The sequence below is a fragment of the Lissotriton vulgaris genome, chromosome 5, assembly GCF_964263255.1.
Source record: "Lissotriton vulgaris chromosome 5, aLisVul1.2, whole genome shotgun sequence".
Lineage (NCBI taxonomy): Eukaryota > Metazoa > Chordata > Amphibia > Caudata > Salamandridae > Lissotriton > Lissotriton vulgaris.
Window position 1 is genome coordinate 1,149,228,097 of NC_141693.1, and position 26,391 is coordinate 1,149,254,487.

At 44.6% G+C, this 26,391-nt stretch overlaps 1 protein-coding gene across 4 annotated transcripts in view; it reads left to right on the top strand.

The window, feature by feature from the left end:
* The window catches only part of LOC147712123 (pancreatic triacylglycerol lipase-like), a 201,179-nt gene extending 187,339 nt beyond the window's left edge, over positions 1 to 13,840 (top strand). For all 4 annotated transcript variants that reach the window (XM_086922907.1, XM_086922905.1, XM_086922908.1 and 1 more), the window contains 2 exons: positions 5,635 to 5,802; positions 13,724 to 13,840. In XM_086922907.1, coding sequence (XP_086779033.1) covers positions 5,635 to 5,802; positions 13,724 to 13,787 — 232 coding nt within the window. In that variant the 3' untranslated portion in view covers positions 13,788 to 13,840. The remainder of the gene's footprint in view (positions 1 to 5,634; positions 5,803 to 13,723) is intronic.
* The last annotated feature ends 12,551 nt before the right edge of the window (positions 13,841 to 26,391 follow it).

A 26,391-nucleotide genomic window follows, 5' to 3' on the forward strand; every position in this document is an offset into this window, starting at 1 on the left:
GCCACTGTCCCTCCCCAGCCACTGTCATGCAAAATCCAGTCATGCAATACACAAACCTAGCAGAGGCACACTGGATGGTTAGGCAAGAAAAAACTATTTTTTAAAAGTAGTATTTTCAAACACAGAATGTAAAAATCACCTGCTCTAAAAGATGCACTTTAACATTCTGAGTTCAGGCATACTAAACTTTGTTTTTCTACCTTGTTGCAGTGTCAGTTATGTTTATAAGTTGTTATAAATAAACTCCCCATTCTGTTCTGTGGGAACAGGTAGCCTTGCAATAGGGAAAAACGAAATTGGCAGTATTTTACTATCAGGACATGCCACACACATCATGGCATGTCCTACCTTTCACATACAATGTACTCTGCCCACAGGGGTACCTTGGGCCTACCCTAAGGGTGACTAGTATGCAGAAAAAGGAAGGTTTAGGGAATGGCTAGTGTGTGCACTTGCCAAGTTGACATGGCAGTCCGAGACTGCACACAGGCTCTGCAATGGCAGGCCAGAGTCACATTTTACAGGCTGCTTCTGTTGGTGGCACAATCAGTGCTGCGGCCCACTAGTAGCATTTGATTTACAGGTCCTGGGCACACACAGTGCACTGTAATAGGGTCTAATAAGTAAATCCAATATGCCAAGGATGGAATCAGTAATCCATAACATCAATTTACAAAGAAAGCTTATGCACTTTAGCACTGATCAGCAGTGGTAATGTGCCCAGAGTCAGAAAACCACCACCAACAGGTCAGAAAAAATACAGGAGGAAAGCAAATCTTCTGGGATGACCCTGCCAAAAGGGCCATGTCCAACACTGGGGTATTGTGTATATTTTTCCAGTATAAGAGAGATATTGTTTTCTGTGGGATCTCCTCTGTCAGCAGTCTATCATCCATGGGCGATGAATTCGCAAGGGGAGCACCTCTTGCGACATGAGTCACCATGGGATGAAATAATTGCAAGTACATAAAAGCCTCTGAGCTTGCCAGACCAAACTCCCCTTGGATTTTTCTTCGGATTTTTGTGCCGCCCACCCTGCACACATGCCCTAACTTTGTGATCTCAATTAAGTCTCATTTCCCAAATCCCCATAGATTTCCCACATCCAAGAGGATCTTGCAATCCCACAATGGGGTTTCTCTAGTTAGGGTTCCTTTCCATTATAAGCATCGCAATGTTCTGGACAGTTGTCTGTGCCCCAAGGTTGCTAGAACGAGGTGATTTTGTTTGGCTTGTGAAGAATTACAGAGAGCTAGAAAATGTGATCCTTATGGGATTTGGGACCCCTATTGCGTTCAAGGGTAGCATGTCAACTAAGTGAAGCAGCCTGAATGTGTGTTTTTCTTGGTGTGCACATGGGTGACAAGCATTGCACATGCATTTTGAGCAGGAAGGCCCGAAATTACCTGTTTCCAGGAGATTATTGGTGGTCTCTGCCTGGATTCCACTGGGTGTATGCCAGCATAGGTATACCACTTCATAAAAAAACACATATTCTGCAAAGGTTAATTGGCATGTGCCACAAGAGAGGGACTAGGAAATTTGCAACAGGGTTAGCCGCTTGCTCTCTGCTCTTTGTATGAGAGTTATTTAAGCAACCCTGTGGAATGTTCTTACAGTTGTCCATATGGAATCAGAAGGCGAGGTTTGCACTGTAATTGGTGAATTTAACAGGCACATGTCACAGAATATGGCATAGTACCAACTTTTGACAAGGGGGACAGTGTTTTTGTCGCAGCTTTAAGAAAGTCTATGTACATGCATGTCTGTAGTTATTATGATTATTATTACTATTGCGTCTTGTTGAGCACTCTGCTACCCCGAAGGATTTCAAGGCACTGAACCAAGGTTAGGTGAATCAAGCAAACATGCTAGAACAACCAGGTCTTCAAGTTCTTGTGGAACACAGTGAGGGAGGTACAGCTTCGTAAATATTACCGAAGGTCATTCCATAGCTTCAGGCCTAGATACACGAAGGACTAACCTCCCATGCACACCAAGCAGATTCTAGGCACTCTGCAGAGAGACTGGTCGAGTGATCGAAGTGTGCACACAGGCTAGTAGGGCACCACCAGATCGTGAATGTATTTTGGGCCCATGCCAGATCTAGCCTTGTGCATGTAGCACACGACTTTAAACTGTATTTGCTTATCCATGGCCAGACAGTGGAGCTCACAGAGAAGATTCAATACCGAGGCACACTTTGGAATAGAGTAGCCTGGTCACTACATTCTGGGCTACTTGCACTTGAATAGCTGTACCCTGGAGACCCAGTGTCAGGAGGATGGAATGGGAGACAGTTTCAAACGCAGCGCTGACTTCTAATAAGATCGGTGTGGCTGTGCCTCCCTCATTCAGGAGTTGTATTAATTGTTCTGTGACTCCTAGGAGGATGCATTTAGTGCTATGTTCTGCCCTAGAGTCTGACTGTGATTGGTGGAGAAAGTTTTGAGCTTCCACAGAGGTGGTGAGCTGCGAGTTCACATCCGTCTCCAAACTCTTGGAGTGGATGGGCAGCATTGAGGGCGGTCTAAAATTAGACCAGTTGGTGGTGTCAAGTTTGGGCTTTTTTAGAGGTAGTAAGACCATGACATGTTTCCAGGCCAGTGGGATGCATCCCTTTAGCAATGAGTCCAACTATTATTTGGAGTAGTTCTGGGTCCAGTAGATTGAGTTTATATTGAGGGAGAAGATCGAGCGGTGAACCTGATTTAATTGATCAAAGTAGAGTCAGAAACTGAGGGGTGTCCAATAGGGGCAGCGACTCCATTTTAGGAGTGGCAAAAGGCATATATGATAAATGTTCTTCCCTTTTTGGGACGTGATCCCAAGTGCTAACACTGGGGGTGATGTTAGCAGCCTGCCAATCAGCAGTATGAAGCATTGTGAAGTGAAGCGGAATATTAGCCACCTTTTTAAGGAAGAAGTGTACCAGTTCTTCACATTGATTTTGAGACAGTGAAGGTGCTGGAGTTGTTTTACTTGACCATGTTTAAAAGTGCCTTTGGGCTGATTTTGGCCTTTAGCGATTTTTTTCTGAATAGAATGCTGCCCACACAGCACCCATGGTTGTGCTTAAGTGCTGATTTATACCCTGCTTTTTGGTACTCATTGTAGGACCTTCTCCAATCTCTTTCTAAGCCCTTGCATCTTTTTTCTCTAAACGAAGTGCTTCACTGAATCATGGGGCAGAGGGATGGATTCTCAGTGAAGACCCTGGTGTTACTGGCAGTATTGTCTCTAGAGAGTTTGTGATCCAATGATTGACCAGGGGTAGAGCTAGGTCCACTGTCTGATTCATATCTGGCAAGTGCGGAGCAGTTGTGCATTCAGAGCGGGGGAAGGATTTGCCCAGGGCAGTGGCCGGTCTTGCAGAATGGGTAGCCAGATTCCTGAAGGAGAACGGCACTGGCAAATGGTCCAACCAGTGTAATGGCGAGGGTGGGTCTGTAGTGAGATCAATGGCATTGAAAAAGATGGGCTCAAGGAGGTAGCCTGCCTCTTTTGCTGAGTTGATAAGACCTAAATTCAGCAGACTCAAGTCCTCTATGAATGTTGTAGCTAGATTACACCTGGGAGCTTCAAGGTGGATGTTAAGATCACCTTAGAGTGTAAAATTGGCACATTTCAGAATGTAGGAGGCAAGTAGGTTGGGAAATAAAAAAATAAATACTCTAATTTGTATAATGCAGCTAATTACCTGGGAGGGTATCCAGGTGCTTTCCATAGGTACGGCGAGATCAAGTAATTTGCCCAGAATCACAGGATGTTGAGCCGATGCAAGACACAAATCTGGATCCCGAGGTCCAAAGTGGGCTTCTCTGGTCGTTGCACCACATCCTCTCCCCTCCCCAAATCTAAAGTTGGCAGCTCCACATATCCCGGAGGCTGGTAGATCAAAGCCCCTGATGCTGTGCGTTTGTGGGTGAAACTTAATGAAAAATAGGAAGATTGACTTACTGGAATGGGTAGCTCCTGTACTTGGCATTGGTATTTGTTCTTAAAAAGAATGGTGATTCTGCCTCCTGCCCTGCTCTGCCGATCCCTTCGAACGATAGCATGATTAGATGGGAGTGCGGCTATTACATCTGATAGAGATGCCTCATGGAGCCATGTTTCAGTTAGATACAAGGCATCCGGATCATTGTCCCACTGAAAATTTAATATGTGCTGTTGATGCTTGGAGAGGGATCGGCAATTAATATCAAAGAAGCAAACTTCAGTTCCTGAGATACTACTGGAAGTGCTTGCTTTATTGCTAGGCGAGTTGTGAATGCAGGTTTGTGATTAAAAAAACTGTTATTCCAACATGTTATCATGACAGGAAAGTAAAATAAATGAACATGCAAGATGATTAGTGAACATCACAGCGTTCAACCCTCTAAGGCATCATGGCAACAATCAGGTCCTAAACAAAAAAAGTAATTTACATTTTGCTGTATCATGAAAGTTAACACATCAAAGAGCACACACAGGTTCTAATAAAAAAAAATACCCCTTCAGCCCCATTTCCGAAATCTAATGGGGGCACAATTGAGTCAATGTCCCATCCACAAATACCATGGTCATGATGGACAACCCATTCATGCAATGGCAAACCATGAAAAAACACTTGAAACCCATTATCTGAAGGGTCAGCTCAAAGACCTCCCTCACTGTCCTCCTCCTTTGTACCTCCTACTGTGCTTCAGAGGTTTGATGATGAGGTCTTCTAAACAGCTAAGACTGTCAGTGGTCAGAACTAAAAAACAAAGACAGGGCAGTAACATGGAGGGTAAGAGGGATACATATAAACAATGCCAGTGGAAAAGTTGTGATAATTTCAAGGCCTCACTACCTGCTAGCTCTCCGGGGTTTGAACAATCCTCACACAAAATCCAACAAAAAATGAACTGGTGTGAGGCAAATGAGCAGACATTTGATAAGAGGAAGGCATTTTTTGAAGAGATGGTGTTTGATTCTCTTCTAAATTGTAGCAAGTTCTTCGACTCTTATTTACCCAGTGAGAACAGACTTTCAGTGCTGTACCTTTGAGTGTGGGAACTATTGGTCAGTTTTTCCTACCGCTGTGAGATATTTTTTAACACAATTACATATTGTTGATGTCCTTTAATTATTGTGTAACCATCCATAGCAAAGTGTTATATGTTGTATGGTATTGCATCATTTATATGGTAATTCATAACAATGACAATGCCTCAAAGAGCTTTGATTTAGGAACACTCCTCGGGCATCCTACAGACAGATTTCGAATTTTTACATTGGCAGCCCGCTTAATATGAAAGCAAAATAATGATGATATGACCGGCTTCAATTTTAAACAACCTTATTCGTCAGAATAGCTTTAACCTTATACATAGATGCGCTGAGGAGACGGACAAGAATTTAAAGTGTGGGCTTCTATAATTGTGCTAAATCAGCTGCAGAGTGATTGATTGGCCATATGTGTTGTGCCATATGTTATTTTATTATAAATTTCACAAGGTGGGGATCAAAGATGCAGTTGTATGAATTTACCGTCTACTACTTTATTTTAGTGTATCGTGTATTTTCACAATAAACAATGCATTACCCCAAACTATACTAGGCGAGATATGCGCTGTCTGACTGTCATCCTTTTATATTTTTTTTTAGGGGTACATTGAAGGCGGGGACCACTTATTCAGCATTTATTGACGTAGAAGTTGATGTTGGGACTATTTCCACAGTCAAATTTCTCTGGAACAACAACATCCTGAACCCTACCTTTCCGAAACTAGGTGCACAAGAAGCCGTGGTTCAGAATGGAAGAGACGGCAGAACGTACGTATTTGCATGCTGTGCAATGCCAGCCTTTTATTTCATGACTGTGTTTTGGCTACTGTCTCCATGTATCCTTACTGGGACTTCATAGCGCCTGGAGTTCCTCTCTGTTAAACGTACTATTAATATGAACCGTAATACTGAACACCTGTAAGACAGATCTAGGTTTGGTCCTTCCTTCATCTTGTAGTTTTGAAAGATAATTAAATAAATAAATGCAAAGCTGTGCTTTGAATGGTTTGAAATTATCCATAAACGAAAGAACCAGTCAATATATGCCTTTTGTATCCTTAGTGCGGCAGTCTTGGGCTGTTGTCACCATATTTCAACCACAGGATGTAAATAATCTGGATATGGTTCTGCCGTTCTGCATTCCTTGGTCATGGCCTTCCTCAGAACAGAGGTGTAATGCGGGCTCCAGAGTCCTTGCAGTGCAAGAAGATACATTCATACGTCTAAGGCATTTGTATCTTAGGGAGGAGGACTGCCTTAGTGAAATGTATCCTTGCACGAGCCCTCCTATGGGTAACTGACCCCACTATATTTAACATCTGTAGATCAAGCAAAACTGCTATGCAAAGGAGTTCTTCATCATTTATTAGGTCGAGCATGGGCAGCGCATACACTGCTCATCGAAGCATGCTATGTTCAGGTACATACTTGAAGCTCCGCCCGCTCTCCTCCCATATTTTTCATCAACTTGTGTCATTGTCTACTGTAAACAGTGGCTGTTCATTGGTCAATAGGCTTAGTAGCCCCTCCTTAGTACCGCTTGTCTCATTTTGTAACCTCCCATGGCAACACCCCGTTATGTATGTTGTTACTCAGTAGGCTTTAATTACAGCCTCCAAGCACTATTTTCTCAAATAGTTTTGTCCTACCTTCTATTGCAGGCAGGAAGCGCTCTCTCCTAATGTTTTTTGAAAAATGTTATAGCGCAAACGCATTTGAAATGCTATAGGTCTCGCATTTGCGAGAGTTTAAGCTACCAGCATTTTAAATGACAATGCCTTTTAAGTTATGCCAGCATAATAGCAGTTGGGGGCATTTTCGAGCCGTTTCTGGGCTCTGAATGACCTCTGGTAACCAAAGTCTAAACCGGAAGGTCCCGCCATCTTGGATTGGGAAGAGGGCATTTTGCGCTCTAGTGGGAGGGCGAACACAGGCCCTCGTGCTATAAATTGAGGCAGAAGCCTCGTGCGCAGCCTGTACACATAGGCGGCTCCCCTGACACTCACAGGGAGCTTAGCCGGGCACTACACGGCATCACTGAGCCGAAATTGCTTTAAAAAAATTTATTTTCGAAGTTGGCTAGAAAAAATTTGTTTTACTTTTAAATTCACTCCTTGTTACAGCGCCTGGTCATAATAGCTGTTGGGGGCATTTTCGAGCCGTTTCTGGGCTCTGAATGACCTCTGGTAACCAAAGTCTAAACCGGAAGGTCCCGCCATCTTGGATTGGGAAGAGGGCATTTTGCGCTCTAGTGGGAGGGCGAACACAGGCCCTCGTGCTATAAATTGAGGCAGAAGCCTCGTGCGCAGCCTGTACACATAGGCGGCTCCCCTGACACTCACAGGGAGCTTAGCCGGGCACTACACGGCATCACTGAGCCGAAATTGCTTTAAAAAAAGTTATTTTCGAAGTTGGCTAGAAAAAATTTGTTTTACTTTTAAATTCACTCCTTGTCACAGCGCCTGGTCATAATAGCTGTTGGGGGCATTTTCGAGCCGTTTCTGGGCTCTGAATGACCTCTGGTAACCAAAGTCTAAACCGGAAGGTCCCGCCATCTTGGATTGGGAAGAGGGCATTTTGCGCTCTAGTGGGAGGGCGAACACAGGCCCTCGTGCTTCATAAATGGCCGCACTCACTCGTCCGCGCAGCGGGCGGGCGCGCCGATGGCGCGCCGGAGGCAAGCCAGAGGCAAGCCCGTCTGGGCCCGTCCGGGCCCGTACGGACCTAGGGCCAGACATGCTGCCCAAAGCAAAGCGAGGGCCTCTCACATACTCGCAAGAACAACTTTTGTCTCTCTGCCCCAAAGCTTCCTGCCTTTGTCCGAGGAGATTGAGGATGGATGTGCTTTTCAAAGTCTGCGATCTATGTACTACGGAAATTAAAGAGGCACAGAATGCTCCCCCCCCCCAGGGAACCACTTCGACTAGCCCTCCTGAACTGTAGATCTTTACCTAGGCACTCCTTACACATCCACCATCTGATTTTGGATCATAAGCTTGATGTGCTATTTTTGTCGGAAACATGGACATCTGACAGTTCGGACTTCGACATGGCGAACGCTCTTCCCCCCGGATTTTGTATCTTCTGCCTGCACAGACCGCGAGGCAGAGGGGGCGGGCTGGCCATTATATATAGAGACACGTTGACATGTAGGGCCGCTGAAGGATCTATCAAGGATGCGGAAAGTTGTAGATTTAAGATTCAACTGTCCCCCAACGACTCACTGTCGGGGCTGCTGATTTACCGGCCTCCGGGTAATATCAAGCAGTTCGTGAACTCTCTGCTTGAAGAGGCCCCAATGCTAATAGCGTCGGCACCCAATTTTCTCCTGCTTGGAGATTTAAACCTACATTTCGACTCAGCGGAGGATAAAGTTGCAAACGACCTAAGATCCGAACTTGGGTTGGGGAACATCACCCTCCATAATCAGGAGCCCACCCACGTCAAGGGCCACTTATTGGATACGGTGTTTTCTAATCTTCCCCTTCTCTCCATGTCACCGTCCCTGCCTCTCCCTTGGACTGATCACTTCCTGATCCCCTTTCAAATGGGTTTTGTTACAGCTCCCCCACCTCCCCCGGCAGCCACAGCACAAGTACCAGTAAGGGTATGGTCGAAACTCCCGGTCAGCGATCTTACACGCAAGCTGACACATACCATCCCGGTGCTTAATAGGGATCCTATAGAGGCAGATGAGGCTTTCTGCGAATGGCTCAGCACAGCCTTAGATGCGGTACTTCCCCTGAAAATAGCCAACAGGAAGACGGGGGGCCCCAAATCCTTATGGTTCACCCCAGAGCTGGGTCTTCTGAGAAAAATTTGTAAAAAGAAAGAACGTGACTGGCGGAAAAACTGGGCAGGAAACTCCAAAGAAGAGTACAGGGCAGCCATGAGAACGTATAAAGTGGCACGCAATGCCACCAAAGCGGCCTACCTTGAAAATAGGATAAAATCATCAGCCAGTTCTTCAAGGGAAACCTATAAAATTCTCAAAGAGCTGCTCAAAGTTCCAGTATCTCCAGAACCCTCAGAGGGGAGTACGGACCGCTGTAACCTTCTGGCCCAGTACTTTGACCAGAAAATTCAAAACATCATAGCCGGCCTCCCCTTGCCCCGTCAGAGCCCGCCCTTAGGGGAGAGCTGTCTGGCCACTGATAGAGTCGTGCTAGACAAGTTTGCCCCGATCACTAGGGAAGCTTTCTGTAAAGAGCTGGCCGCGCAAAAAAGTGGCTCTCCGACGGATCCCATGCCTATGTACATCCTAAAGCAGTTTACGGATGTCATAGCGGGTCCGGCAGTAGATCTACTCAACGCTTCCTTTGCCGCCGCCAAGGTCCCCCCCAGTTGGAAGCAGGCTATAGTCAAAGCCCTGCTAAAAAAAGCGGGCCTTGACCCCGCCGATTTGTCCAACTTTCGGCCAATCTCCTTACTGCCAGGGATGGGAAAGATCGCTGAGAAATGGGTTAACCGGCAACTCTCGTCCTTTTTGGAATCCAACGAGTTGTTACGGCACACCCAGACTGGCTTTCGGCCCGGTCAGGGCACTGACTCGGCGCTGATCACCATGGTAGAAGAGGGCAGGTGCATCTTAGGTTCAGGAGGATCAGCAGCCCTGGTCCTCCTGGATCTGAGCGCGGCATTTGACACGGTGGATCACAAGATCTTGATCCACCGGGTGGAGGAGCTGGGAGTAAGAGGCCTGGCGCTCACCTGGCTAACGTCATTCTTGAGTGATCGAACATATCAAGTGTGCGAGGGCAACAATAGATCAGTGCCCACCCCCCTTCAGTGTGGTGTCCCGCAGGGCTCATCACTGAGCCCTACGCTTTTTAACATCTACATGGCCCCACTGGAGGGGGAGGTCGCACCCTTTGGAGTGAAACTCGCAACGTACGCGGATGACACCCAATTGATTGTTTCGCTCTCGCTCGCAGAAAACCATGGTGAGAAGTTTGCTGCCTGCCTTACCAACATCATCGATTTACAAAAGGGGGTGGTGATGAACAGAGTGTCTGAATTGAGCAGACCACTCTTACCCAGTCCAAAGATCAGGGCTTGATCCATCACCGTTATTTATCTCACTGCCCCATCCCAGCTCAGAACCTGGCTATATGCAAATCAGTCTGTCCCTGGCCCAGTGCATCATGGGAACAGGGCAGACTAAACTACCAAGCCAATTCTTTACCAGAAAGGAGACAAGCTACCGGGGACCGGTTTCTGGCATTTCAGCCTCTTCGGCCCGGCTTGCTTGAATCCTGATGGAGCAGTGAGAAAGGGACTCATGTCTGAGTATACCCTGCCACACCTATAGTGGCCAAAATCGATTTACAAAAGGGGGTGGTGATGAACAGAGTGTCTGAATTGAGCAGACCACTCTTACCCAGTCCAAAGATCAGGGCTTGATCCATCACCGTTATTTATCTCACTGCCCCATCCCAGCTCAGAACCTGGCTATATGCAAATCAGTCTGTCCCTGGCCCAGTGCATCATGGGAACAGGGCAGACTAAACTACCAAGCCAATTCTTTACCAGAAAGGAGACAAGCTACCGGGGACCGGTTTCTGGCATTTCAGCCTCTTCGGCCCGGCTTGCTTGAATTACCAACATCATGGCATGGATGGCCGACTCAAGACTCAAGCTTAATGCCTCCAAAACCGAGGTGATGTTGCTGGGAAATCTCTGCACCTCCCTCCCCAAATGTATGTGGCCGGCCTGCTTAGGAGACCCTCCGACCCCGAAGGGATCCATAAAAAGTCTTGGCGTCTGGCTTGAACCGGAGCTGTCGATGCACACTCAGGCGAAAAAAACCGCAGGGTGTTGCTATGGGCTGCTCCGCTCAATACGGAAAGTTATGCCCTTACTCCCACTAGACTCCAGGAAATTGCTGGTACAGGGCCTTATTTTGTCAAGACTGGATTATAACAACGCCCTTTTCCTGGCTGCACCGGAATACACCCTGAACGTGCTCCAGAGGGCACAGAATGCAGCCGCAAGACTGCTGACGAATACACCCAGAAGAACGTCAGCGAAACCGGCCTTGAAAGCACTCCATTGGCTGCCCATAAGAGCGAGAGTGAAATTCAAAGCGCTCTGTACAGTGTTCAGAGTCCTCCAAGGCACAGGCCCTCCGATCCTCAGAGATCTGATCCGCCCTTACAAATCATCACGAACGCTCCGCTCTGGCGAGGAAAACCTGGTAGCTATCCCGAGAGCAAAAAGAGCAAGGGCCGGAGGACGCCGCTCCTCAATAAATGCGGGTCAGCTGTGGAACTCCCTCCCAACATCAATGAGGAAAGAACCTAACTTGACCAGATTCCGAAAATCTCTGAAAACGTTCCTTTTCCCCCAGAATGACTAACATCTCTGGATGCGGTTCAGAGGAGGTCTGTCTGTGTGTACACGTAGCGCTGGGACGCTCAAGGGCAGCCATGCGCTTTAGAAATTCTTTTTCATTTCATTTCATTTCATTCATTTCATTTCATTTCATTTCATTCATTTCATTTCAAGTATCTGTTTTAAAAACAACACATAAATAAAAGGCATTGCATTGTCCTTTACAATGCCAATAGCTCAAACTCTCTTAAATGCAAAACCTATTGCAGTGTAAATGCTTACTTATTTTACCATTTTTGCAAATCTAAATACAGTCAATCAAGTGTGATAAAAACACTTAATGTATCATATGAAATACTTACAATATTGTATACGTACAAAAAAAGTCAATGAATAACAGTCATGTGTTTAGAATTCTGGGAATTAAAGTATAAATAATATTAAACAAAGATTGAACAGAACCCACAGACTGCCAGGTTTTCTGGGTTATAGCTCACACATTTGGTTTCGAAGCTAAGCTGTAGGAGCATCTGGATTCTTGACGAAGACAGAATTCCCAGTGAAAGCCATTTAAGTCATGGTTTGTAGCTATGAATTATTAAGACTTCATTGATTTCTTATTTGCAAACCTCAGATACAACTTCAGATTTTTAATTTGTCAGGCAAAAAAGTAGCAGTTACAAAAACAAAATGTATCCAGGATTAGCCAGGCTAACTGCACCAGATTTCTCTAGCAAGTGCATTACCCACTAGAGTTACCTCGTTGTTATTAAGCCCTGGAAATTGCTGGGTACACTAAGGGCATGATTCACAGAAGTAAACTTACAGCTTTGTGTAAGTTTACAATTGTTTGCTATTCACAAACCTATTTTATGAGTAATATTGTTACGCCTGCGGAGTCTCCGAATATAAAAGGATTGAACTGTCCTACCTTTTATTTTGTGAAAGCTTCCCAGTCAAAAAGATACTAATTGTAAAATACCTTTGTGAACAGCAAACAATCGTAAAATTACACGGCAGTGCAAGTTTACCTTCGAGAATCATCTGCCCCTAAGATCTCTTTAGCAGGTGCCCTAATATGCAAAGATATTTTAAAATGTTTGTGACCAAGTAAGTAAGCCAGAATAGTTGTATTAGCACATATGTCTCTGTTGACAATTTCTTTGGGTCAGAATTTTAAAAAAAAGAAGTGTAAGTTGACTATCAGACTCCGCTCCTCGAGACCCTGCACCCTCGGACTCCACCCCTTATCTTTTGCCACAGCTTGAAACACATTTATGGAATGCCACAGTAAATTATTTCCAGCATAGATGACAGTGTTAATGTAGCTAATGTGTCGAAATATATTAATCTAAAGAAATAAAAAGGTTCAATTATGGGGAAAGAAATGGTGTACTCCTGGTTTGACAACCTAGAACTAATGTAAGGAGGAATCAAATGAATGACACAACATCTGTTAACACAAACGAATTGACTGATGAGTCCCAAGAGGTAGTAAAAAGCCTACATAATGGGGAGAGTTAAGCAGTTGGGGAGAAAGCAGCAAGGTTTCTAAACTACTGTTACCAAAATTATTAAGGCACCATCATTTTGATTTGAAAAACAAATATTGAGACAGAAGATGGGAAATACATTATGCACTGCCTGAAAATGGGAAATCTGTGGAATTAGTTCCTCAGTAGAATAGGGAATTGCATAAAGTCTTTGCTTATGCGATATATCTGAACCTATGGACTGCGCATAATACTCATTAAATACCATTGTTCCAAAGTGGCAGAGCCAAGTAGTAATACCTTTAATTCTAAAACGAGACAATAGGGAAGTAAAATTTGCCATGCCAGACATGCTCCCTTTCGGGGCCTGTGTCCATGTGGTGTCAGTCACGTTGGTCTAAGATGTATCATCAAAATGTATGCATCTAACTGTTGCTGCTGATGCTCCACTATGTACCCTCTTTTATAAGATAAGTATGTGGTATATGTGTGCAATGAGATGCTTTTCTTGTTTTTGGAATTCTTGCCATAGCTGCGTTGGTTCAGACGCAAATAATGCTCATGCAAGAGTTCATCATGCAATAGTGGATTATTGGGCACAACAAATGTACTTTGTAGCAAATCAAATGTGAATCAATAATCTATCAGCACATCCCAGTCCATTCTCCTCCTACCCCTTCTGCTCCCATCAAACTACTTTATTTGTCCATCCACCTTCTAAATGCGTCTTGCTCCTTTGATCACAGGAAGCTCATTCACTACTGTTGCTAATACTTGACAGTGCTGTGTGTCATTCTGGGGTTGGCTGTTGAAAGAGTATATATTTTACCAGTTGTCTAAATATCCTTTTTTTGTCTACTTAGGTCAACATTCTGTGGCAGTGGAACAGTCAGGGAGGACATCCTGCAGACCTTGACTGGATGCTAAAAGACAACGGGAAACTCCACTATTTGTGCAAATAAAGCCTTTCTTAGCATCCACCTCTGTGTTTTTGTGACTCCATTCTAAAGTACGACTGATGCTGCATTTGTTGTTTTAGATCTTTTTACGTCCATCTACAGACCACTTTACCTGTATGTCACAGTTCTTGTCAACAACACCAGCTACACATGCAGAGAAAAGGGCTTTTGATCTCCTTCTTTCAACCCCTGGTCACTTTGAGTCAGCCTCCTTCTGTTATTGCATCATCGACGAGCCTGCCACTTTTGAATCATCCAAAGAGAACATTGTGCCAAAAAGGAGTCCTCCCAGCCAAACCTGGCACCACTGCTCCCAGAGATATTATAGCCCCCTCGCATCTCAGTGGCCCAGGGAAAACTTCCATTATCTCTGCCAGTGTCTCTGTCCAACCCAGATCAGATCTTACCCCCAAGCACTGCCCTCCCAGACTTTTCAGGTTACGGGTCCTAGCAGATTTCTATACCCCGTCTGTGGGCCAACCTATAGAAGGACAGCCGTCAACTCCCTTATCTCTCCAGGGCATAATCTGCAGCCTAACCCACTTTGAGGCCTCAGACACACCCTCCAGGGACCCTGGCAGGTTCTCCTCTTGCTTCTGCTCTCACCCTAAACACTGCCATCAGAGGCGTTCTGAGCTGTGGGACCTAGCAGCTCCCCATACCTTGATCACAGTCCAGATTAAAATGAGTGGCTATCTTCTCCCTGTTGACTCCCAGCCGCAAACTTGCAGCCCAGCACCGCTACTCTCAGACATGGCCTCTAGCCTTAGCATGGCAACACAACCACCAGCCACTGCAGAGGCCACTGATGCATTAGGTCTGGTAGGTTTGGAATTAGCCAGACATATCTAGCATTAGAAATTTCACAGCATACTCAGTTACCAGTGGCGTCTCGCATAGGTCAAGCTGCGGTGCGGTGCGGCAGGGAGGGGCAGGGTGGGGTGGTAGTAAACTCGGACACACGACAGAACGTAATTATTACGTTACTTCATTCGTTCATATGTCCGAGTTTACTACCCTCACCGTGCCCCTCCCCCGCCCCACAGCCCCGCAGAACGCCTTATGCGAGTCACCACTGTCAGTTACTATGAATACAAGCATTCATTTTACATAAAATCTTCAATGTTGTAGTGCGCCAAGAGCAAAGCTATTGCTGACACACTCAAGCAATGCTGAAGCGAGTTTACTCAAGTACATTTCACAACATGGGAAGCTGAGAGAAAACTCATTGTTGTTTATCCTAATGGTGGTAGCAAAAGTCTTCCAAGGGATAGCAGCATTTGGCAATCGTTAATGGTAGTTAAGCCTTTTGCTGATTTTAGATGGGCCTCTTTTAAGGACCTCACTGTCGTGACCCGACAGATAGGACGACAGGACAGGACAGGAGGACACTAGGACCCTGTGGGTCATGAGGGAGGTGACCAGGTCACCGGACACCACATCCGGTTAGGGACAGGAAGGACAGATTGACCAGGACGGGCAGATGGGACGGACGTGCATGTAATCTGCAGCAGAGATACAGAAATAAAGAATACTTGAGCAATTGACCTGCGTGCCGAGTTTGGTGTTTTTACGGCTCCCACTAGCGAGACACGACAACTGGCGACGAAGGGTGTAACGAGCCGACGCGTAGATCGTCGCACATCGATCGACGGCGACATCAGAATATCAGGAAGAACCAGGTGCCCACCCTGGATGTGCCAAGAAATAGGGGAGGAAAGGAGCAACATCGGAGCCCACCTAACCGCTTATGAAGAATCGCCAGCAATCAGCGGTAAGCAAGAATGGAACGCGTGATCTCAGAATAGAGGCACGAGCTCTCACAAGAGTCTCGGCGGCCATTTTGAGATAAGGCGGCTGGGCCAATCAGAGGCGAGATCGGGGAAGCGGCCATTACTAAGTCAGGCGAGCGAGATTTCGATAGCGAAATCTCGCGAGAAGAGCAGCGGCCATTTTGGAAAAAGGATAACACAAAGAGGGACCATAGGAATCAACAAGGCGGCCATTTTAGGGTCAGGCAAGGAAGAAAAGAAGCAGAAAAACATAAGAAAAAAGACAAGAATAAAGGAAAAAGGACTAGGAAAGCCCAGAAAAGGCTAAATAAAGTAAAATAAAGGAAGAAAAAAGAGAGACAAAAGATCACAAAAGAGAAGAGAAGACAAAAGGCAAACAAAAAGAAAAGAGAGAAAAGAGACAGTAAAAGAAGAAAAAGAAGACAAGGCAAAGAGAAAAGGAAACATAGAACAACGCACAAAGGAGTGAAAGAACAAAAAGAGAACAAAGCAGATAAAGGCAAGAAGGCAAGAATGGCAGACCCAAAGCCCAGTGCACAATACAGGAGACCACTGCCGTTCAACTTATCGGAGCCACAAACAGGAATCAGATGGGAGAAGTGGATCAGACGGTTTGAAAGATATATGGAAGCGACAGATGTAACAGATGGAAAGAGATTAGGATTACTACTGAATTTAGCAGGGGATGACGTCGAAGAACTTCTGGTGACACTGCCTACTGAAGAAACAAAGACATATGAGAAATTAAAGAAATGCCTACCGGCCAAATTTGACCCACAACGGAATGTTGACTTCGAACGATATACATTCATTATTGCGTGCCAACAAGTCGACGAAACGCTAGATGACTTCGCAACAAGGCTGAGAAAACTGGTGACACATTTTGGTTCGACAAATTCGATAACGAACAAGCAATAAGGTTACGAATCATAGAAGGCTGTCGTGACACAGGTTTCAGGGCAAGAATACTAAAACAACCGACCTCATTGGAAAATATCCTGTCACTAGCGAGAGCAGAGGCGAGAGCAACGGAACATGCCAAGGAAATGGAAAGAGGGAAGAACGTCGAAATAGAAAACGCACACCTCATGACAAACAAATATCGCACAGGCCGGTGGAAGAATGACTGGAGGGAACAAAAAGAGAGGAGACAACCTGAAGGAACATGCTACAGGTGCGGAATGGAATTTCCAGACAGAGGCCCGTGCCCAGCGTTTGGTCAGACATGCAAAAGATGTAATGGAAGAAATCACTACGCCAGTATGTGCCAAGGCGTACAATTCAGAGATGAAAGAGGAAGAACAGGAAGACAACAAGAGTCGACAACAAGATACGTCAGGTATGTCGACAGAGAAAGGAGAAGTTCATCACGAGGGTCAGGCGAAGAAGAGGAAGAAGAGAAAGTGGAAAGACTATACCACATGTCGGAGATTCACAAAGAACTGAGTGGAGGAGACGAAATAGGAGAAACAACACACCGTACAGGCAGAAGCACCCAGGAAAAGACGGATTTGGCAAAGATAGGAGTAGGAACACATGAAGCGGAATTTGTACTGGACAGTGGTGCAACATGCAATGTCATGTGTGCATCAGAGTACGAGAAGATCGAAGCAAAGCCGACACTGAGAGCATCCAAGGTGAAGATCTTCACCTGGGGGTCAAAGAAAGAGGTAACAAACCTGGGAAAGTTCACAGAGGAACTGAGGTATAAAGACAAAAAGAACAAAGAGGACATCCATGTGCTGAAAGGTGACGTCCCAGAACCATGCCTACTGAGCAACAGCAACGCCCAAATAATGGGTCTCATTACTATGACATACGACAAAAAAGAAAATGAAAGACGCACTGAGAGCAAGCAAAGAGAAGACGCAGGGACCAGAGAAAGAGGAAGAGAACGAAAAAGAACCACTGAAGGAACAAACAAAACAAAGGGCGGCCGTGGAAAGAGAGGAGCCAACAGAGATAGTGCCAGCTGGCCCAGGACATTGGGCACACCGCAAGGAGCTAGAAGGAGACGAAGAGAGGCTGGCAAGCGGAGAGCAGAAGGAGGACAACCGACAAACAAAAAAAAAAGACGATGGCAGAGAACAGCGACCGAAAAGGAATGTAAGGGGACAAAGAGACTAAGTGATAAAACGTAGGAGTCAGAAACTGGAGAGACGGGTCGACCAGACACCTGTACTCTCTATCTATCTCTCTCTCTCTCTCTCTCTCTCTCTCTCTCTCTCTCTCTCTCTCTCTCTCTCTCTCTCACTCTCTCTCTCCATCTCTCTTTAGCTATCACTGTCTCTATATCACCACAACAATGAGTAAATGCTGTAAATAGTGATGGGGCGAAATGAATCAGTAGAACTGTACCATGAACATTTGTTTCGACAGATAGGACGACAGGACAGGACAGGAGGACACTAGGACCCTGTGGGTCATGAGGGAGGTGACCAGGTCACCGGACACCACATCCGGTTAGGGACAGGAAGGACATATTGACCAGGACGGGCAGAGGGGACGGACGTGCATGTAATCTGCAGCAGAGATACAGAAATAAAGAATACTTGAGCAATTGACCTGCATGCCGAGTTTGGTGTTTGTCCGGCGCCCACTAGCGAGACACGACACTCACCATTTCTACTGACTTCTGATGGACCACTTGCAGTCCCATTGGTGGTGTACCTGGCGAAGGTGGCAGCTTGAGATGTAGTAGATAACAAAGTCATTATTGGTGAAGGTTTGGGAAGGGTGTAGTGTCATCTGCATTAACATGATGTTGATCTTGAGTTTGTCAGACCACCAACAAGCTGGATCAACAGTGGCCTTCGCCTTTGTCTTTCAATCAGAAGACCACTTGCCTTACTTAGAGATCCATCACCACCCCCCTTTTCTGAATCGTTTTGTCCACCATAAGCGTGGAAGGGTATGCTCAGACATGAGTTCCTTGCTCACTGCACCATCAGGATTTAAGCAAGCCGGGCCGAAGACGGCTGTAATGCCAGAAACCGGTCCCCGGAAGCTTGTTTCCTTTCCAGTAAAAGAATTGGCTTGGTAGTTTGGTTTGCCCTGTTCCCATGATGCACTGGGCCAGGGACAGACTAATTTGCATGTAGCTAGGTTCTGAGCTGGGGTGGTGCAGTGAGCTAAAAAACGGTGATGGATCAAGCCCTGATCTGTTGACTGGGTACGAGTGTTCTGCTTAATTTAGATACTCTGTCCATCACCACCCCCCTTTTCTGAATCGTTTTGTCCACCATAAGCGTGGAAGGGTATGCTCAGACATGAGTCCCTTGCTCACTGCACCATCAGGATTCAAGCAAGCCGGGCCGAAGACGGCTGTAATGCCAGAAACCGGTCCCCCTAAGCTTGTTTCCTTTCCAGTAAAAGAATTGGCTTGGCAGTTTGGTCTGCTCTGTTCCCATGATGCACTGGGCCAGGGACAGACTAATTTGCATGTAGCCAGGTTCTGAGCTGGGATGGTGCAGTGAGCTAAACAACGGTGATGGATCAAGCCCTGATCTGTTGACTGGGTATGAGTGTTCTGCTTAATTCAGATACTCTGTCCATCACCACCCCCCTTTTCTGAATCGTAAATAGTGATGGGGCGAAATTTATCAGTAGAACTGTAACATGAACATTTGCTTCGACAGATAGGACGACAGGACAGGACAGGAGGACACTAGGACCCTGTGGGTCAAGAGGGAGGTGACCAGGTCACCGAACACCACATCCAGTTAGGGACAGGAAGGACAGATTGACCAGGACGGGCAGAGGGGACGGACGTGGATGTAATCTGCAGCAGAGATACAGAAATAAAGAATACTTGAGCAATTGACCTGCGTGCCGAGTTTGGTGTTTGTCCGGCGCCCACTAGCGAGACACGACACTCACCATTTCTACTGACTTCTGATGGACCACTTGCAGTCCCATTGGTGGTGTACCTGGCGAAAGTGGCAGCTTGAGATGTAGTAGATAACAAAGTCATTATTGGTGAAGGTTTGGGAAGGGTGTAGTGCCATCTGCATAAACATGATGTTGATCTTGAGTTTGTCAGACCACCAACAAGCTGGATCAACTGTGGCCTTCGCCTTTGTCTATCAATCAGAAGACAACTTGCCTTACTTAGAGATCCCTACCTTGTCTGCAGTGATCATGTTGCCCTAATAGCGCTTCTGTCTAGGTGGCAGAAGCACCTTCGGCAAACCTGCAATGCTCCCTGGCTGCCATGCTAAGGTGGCCGGTCTGCAGTTTTTGGGGCAGTTTTTTATTTTACATTTCAGAAACGAATTCCAAATGGTCTAGGTTCCAGTCTCAGAGTTGACTGAGGTTCCACCATTGGAGGCCCATCAGTTCCCTCAAAATTAGGAAGGGTGAGTTATTTTGACTGTGAGGGAGAACCATGGATTGAATGTGGTTTTCTCATACAAGGCAAACTCCAATTGATACCCTTTGCCATTTATACATGAAAATTACGTATAATATTAGCTAATGCAACGTTTTTATGTTTATGTTTTTGAGATTTTTTGCGCACAAATACTCTAGGGTGTCTCGGCGCATGCAGAACTTCCTAATAACAGAAGGCATCTAAAGGGATCACTAGTTGAATAACCAAGTCTTCAAGAGCTTGCGGAACATGATGAGAGTAGGGCAAGTTTATATAGCCAATGGGAGGGAGTTCCACAGCCTGGGGGTTGCTACCAAGAAGCGCCTGTCTCCCCATGTGGTGGTTCTGGTGCGTGGCACCGGGAGCATGTGTGTGGAGGCTGATCGTAAAGATCTTTTGGGAACATAGATTCGGAAGGTGTCCTTCAGGAACCTAGGTCCTGAGTCATGAATGGCTTTATAGGCGATGCAAAGAGCCTTGAACTTTATCCGACTCTTTACTCTCAGCCAGTGTAGGTGGTATATGGCTGCGGAAGTGGGGTGACGAGTTGGAACGCCGAGCAGTATTCTAGCTGCCGCGTTCTGCACTGATTGCTGCTTGGATATAACCTGCTCCTGAGCATTGAGGAAAAGGGCATTGCCATAGTCCATTTTTGAGAAGACAAGCGTGGTGATTAAGGTTTTTCCTGCAGTTGAGGGGAGATACAGCAGCAACTTCTTGATTTTCCTCAACATATAGAAAGAGGATGCCGCCACAGCGTTGACATGATGCTTAAAAGACAGTTTATCATCGAACATGATGCCGAGATTCCTGCCCTTGGTTACTGGTGTGGGGGGGGACCCATATCACTGGGCCACCAGGTCGCAGACCACTCAGGAGAGAGCCTGCTGAAGGTCGGCACCTCGGTCTTATCCGAGTTCAATATTAAACTGTTATCCGCCATCCAAGAGCTGATGGCCATCATCCCTTCCTGGAATCTAGCGGCGACTGCGGGACCATCTTTTTGAACTGCCAGCACCAGTTGGGTGTCATCGGCATAGGTGGTTAGCCGCAGCCCGTGAGCTTTTATAACACTCGCCAAGTCTGCCACATATATATTAAATAATGTGGGGCTTAGTGAGGATCCCTGAGGGACCCCGCAAGGAAGAGTGAAAGTGGGCGAGTAGAAATTGCCCAGTTTCACCGCATATGTTTTCAAATAGCGTGTGGCATGATCATTGAGTGGTGATGTAAATATGTGCATGTATTGCGGATTAGTGAGGGATGATGCAATCTCAACAGACACTAATGATTTCTGAATGATAGTGCCAATTCGAACATGTATTAGGATTCTTGATTGACTGTACAAATATGCTTATGCACATTTTCTACACTCGAGACTTCTGTGGACAATCTGAACAAACATTCACAATTAATATGTGATTTGAATATGCACTACATATTACTCAGTGATAAAGCAAATCTGAACATTCAAAATGGTGGCTATTCTTGACATTTTGTGGGCATTCTTGACACAGTGGTGCCCTACGTTACCTAGGGCTTGGACTTATATGACCATTTATTATGATTGGCTACAACCTTTCCGTTTATGGATTGGTTACAGAATGGGTTGCTCCCTGACGCCCCTGTACGGACTCCTCTGGGCATGTGACCCTGCTTGTTGTACAACACTCATTCTTATTGGCTGCTCTCTAGGTAGATTACTCAGACAAATACTGTGGCTGTTCTCATTATAGCGTCCCTTTATCACTCCACAGTGACTGAACAAAGCAAAAAGTATGACTAGTTGTCAAAATAATTGTTCCCTGAATGCAAGCAATGTCAGGAGTGGAAGGATATAAGACATCCAACCAGAACCCTCTGAGACTGGAATGTCCGTAAGGGTGACAAACACGAGAATAGGGAGGAATGCATATAATCAAGAGGAGACAACTGAACCAGACAGGAAAGCTTTCCAATCATGAGTAAATGGCCGACCCTCGACAGGCACCACTGACACACTACATGACTTTGATTTTCCAGCTCTACCACTCCTTAATTGATCGGATGATGCCGGACTGAGCGTCGTCCTAAGAAATTGTTCCCAATACATGCGCTATTTTTGTTTCAGCGCTAGATACTGGCGGACACCAGTCCCAGCGGGAGCAACTCAATGCTCTTTTCTTCAGTTACAGCTTTCACGCCTTTATTGGGCCCATCTCCCCTAATTATCCCCGGCAATGTACGGTTTAGAATTCAGCCGGCTCACAATTGCTATGTCCTGAAGATGTTCTCAAATCACTGAGATTGAAACAATGTCTACCCCCTACAACAAGAATTCCATACATTCTGTACAATTTATTAATGAGGAGTTCACTTATATGTTGTCAATGCGATGTATATATTACACCACGCTCGTTGTCACTTTTCAATGTGAGCACCTGAACTGTTTCTTGCATATTTTCATAAATTAAATAACAAATGTTATTTTGACAGGTACGTTGTCCCTTGTCACACTAATTATTGCTCCCTGAGATATTATGTACTGATCTAGACTTAAGCTCATTGTCCCTAATTCTGACTCTACCCTTGCATCCTTGCATCCCATTGGTTTTGACCATTTTTTGGCCACATAAGAACCATTGTTTTCATAATCACTATTCCACCCCAGGTTCACTTATTGAGGTACCCTTGTTTTTCTTACTACATGCTTTTTGATTTGAAGCAGTCAAACATCTAAAAGAAAAAAAGAGTTAGTGGCACATAACTACTTAGCATTGGAAGAACATGCTGTTCTGTCCAACTTTAATGTTAAAAATTTTGAAATTCCCAGAGTAGGAACAAAGAGAGCTTTAGAAAGACTCTCTTCTCTACTGTGGACTTTGAAAATACTTTAGCATAGGCACAATTTTTTATTAGCATTTATGTAATGAGGTGTAACAACTTTGGGTGCTGTACTGCCTTGAGTCAGAGAGCAGAACAGTGCCAAATCAATGTAGAAATTGCACTGTATCTCAACCCTACTCTCACACACTTTAGGGTGCCTTGTGTCTCACACACACTTGTACCATAGTGCAAGTATTGTGTGCAGTCTAGCATTACTGTTTTGTACTGGCAGAGCACCTTTCCAGTAACTAAAGACTAAGCTTACACATAATTCAAAACGTTTCCAAGATTTTATGTGTGCTGTACTGTACAGCACATAAGCATAGTTGGAAAGGTTTGGAGAAAATAAACTTTTCTCTGTTACACCCGCCTCGAGGAGGTGTAAATGTATTTCCGCAAAGCCCTGTCCTCCTCTTTAAGCAGATAGGTCTTTGATTAAAAAACCAAGGGTATATGTGAAGGAACACAGCGCAGCAACTTTGGTTGGTACATTGTGTGGCATCAAGCAGAGCAGCACCATATCCAATCAAATATGTTGCTGTATCTTTCCTCCTGAGCTAGCGCACTTTAGACTGCCTTATATCAAGCACCTACGCTTGCACCACCATGCAAGAGTAGGTGAGTGATGTCTTGCATAGGGTTTATACTGGAAGGGTATGTTAGGACATAGTCTAAAAGGTTTTCAAGTTTGCATGTGTGCTATACAGTACAGTATACATGCAAAGGTGACAAAGTTTTAAGAAAATAAATCTTTTCACCAATGTTGCACCAGCTTCAAGGAGGTGTAGTTTTTTGACACCTTGCCTTGTCTACCTTTTCTAGTAGATAGTGCTTTGTATTAAAAACCATGGGTGGTTAATTGAGAACGCGCATTTACCATCCTTGGCATGGCCTCTTGATGAAAAATAGCACATGGTGATTATTTGCTTTACATTAGGGTGACTAAGGGCCTCATTTGGATAGCAGAGGGACTGCCACCGACAAGTCGTTGGTTGCAGTCCCACAAACATCCAGGCCATCAGTCCAACTGCCGCATTACGATGAAAACAGTCTGACTGCAGCGGTCTGGGGGACAGAATGCAGCCTCCGACAGGATCAATGTATACAAACGTGGAAACCCAATATACCCTTATAGGCTTGGGCGGTTGGTGATCAGGATAAAGAGTAGCTACATGGGATTTTGTTTTGAATCTTACTCAATTATTTTTTATATATTCTTGGTTCTTTCAATAGAACCAAATGTATCCTCAGGATAACTGGACAATTTTGTTGAACACTTTTTGGAAAGATAGTACATTCATAAATGACAAGTTTAAAAAGTAAAAAGGCACACAGCAAGGAAGGGTGTTATGTTAAAAAGAAATGTTTATATAGATATAAATCACAGAAAAAATCAATTGAATGGGGATACAGGTTGAACAAAACTATACAAAAACCATTATGAATAGCAACAAAAACACATTGAATTGACAATTCATAACAGTAAAATCAACTCCAATAAAAATCATAGATACAGTTGTGAATTTGGTTTCCTTATCTACTTATTGGAGTTCATTTTACTGTTATGAATTGTCAATTCAATGTGTTTTTGTTGCTATTCATAATGGTTTTTGCATAGTTTTGTTCATCCTGTATCCCCATTCAATTGATTTTTTCTGTGATTTATATCTATATAAACATTTCTTTTTAACATAACACCCTTCCTTGCTGTGTGCCTTTTTACTTTTTAAACTTGTCAATTATGAATGTACTATCTTTCCAAAAAGTGTTCAACAAAATTGTCCAGTTATCCTGAGGATACATTTGGTTCTATTGAAAGAACCAAGAATATATAAAAAATAATTGAGTAAGATTCAAAACAAAATCCCTTGTAGCTACTCTTTATCCTGATCTCCGACAGGATCAAGCATCCTGTTGGGACGGCGGTTGGACTCCTATCCTTAACATGAGGGTGGTGCCTGCGCAGGCACCGCCGTAGGGATTAGGATGTCCCTTTCTGACTACCTTTTGCCTTTTCATGGCAGTCCCACCGCCATGGAAAGGCAGCGGGAAAGGGACTTTGGGGCGACAAGCAGGGCCCCCGTCCCGCAGACCACTGCTAAGTGTCCTGGGAATTGTATACAAAAACAGTTGCCAACTTCACATTACTTTTCGCCTCGCAATTGAGGAAAACAAACCAAAATTACTATATAGTCTGTTTGGTATATCTACTTGATACCTTTTTACTTTTTATTTCATTGTTTTCAAGTATTTTTTGTTTGAAAAAGACACATAAATACATAAAACACTTTCAACATAAATTCACTGAACGAACAATTACATTCCACATTACATATATATACACTGTATCAATTTTTATCAACATTGAATTTATATTCACAAAATGATCTCTGATTCTAATCTAAAACCAAAGGACAAAGTAAACATTTGAGTACTTATTGTTCAAAAGACAGCAACTTAATGCATTTCAATTTGTAAGTATCATTTAATATGCTGCAATTAGATGCGTTCCTGATTTAAATGGTGACGCGTTTCAAACCCATTCTGTCACTTTATGGGTTCTCATCAGGGCTCTGTCTCTTTTGTTTGTCTACAGGATATATGTAAAACAAAAAAGGAGAATTCTATTTTAGTATTTAGTTGTATTTCTTTACTACTTCCCCCATTCGCTCCTCCATTTGCATGTGGCACAACGTGTACCTGAATTCCAGCGTGTCACCGGTCGTCTGCTTTACAATTCACTTGCTAGCTCTTATGTTTCTTTATCTACAATGTAAAGTATATTTATAAGGGATTTTGTTTACATTTTGTTTGAGAGCTCGTTTACAAAAGCATTGCGAAAAGCCTACCTTTACAGATCTTTATCTTTGTGTGTGCACCCTTATCAATTGTTTGTTTCGTAGTATGTTCAGTTACTATGATCAAATGGAAAAACTTTGATTTAGTATTTGTTTTCCATCTATTTAATTCATCTGATTATACTCCTATTAGGGCAGTTTCTAAGACATACCTGATCTCAGTTTGGCGCATTCATGCGCGGGGTGCTGCACGTCTCGGCTTGTTGAGTTATAAGGTTGTCACTGTGTTTCCCTGCAAGTTTGAAAAATTCCATCACCGAGGGGCACTCGTTTTACTTTTATGTTTCCTCTTCCTTGCATTCGAGATGGCATACCTGTTTTCTTTGATAGCGCGATCCCACGCTGAGAGCTTCGTGCGTCTGTGAGACCCTTGTTCCGCTTTCCTACTCCCTTTTCGTCCTCTCCAATAGTCTTGTGTTTACACAGAGACCGAAATTTAGTTTCAAGGACATTTTACTTAGTATCAATTTTGGTGTTCATATCGCGCATCTTACCTGCTTCTCTTGTGTGCCAAGTTTGGATCCGCTTAGTCCTTTGACACCGCGGCGATCTTTTAGTGTGTTATTTATGTGTTTGACAATATTCAGTGAATGGCGGCCATCTTGTAACAGGCAATTTTTTCGAGCTTATAAGTTAGCTAGCTTTGTTGTCTTATTTAAACACAATGGATAATGTGTATTTGAA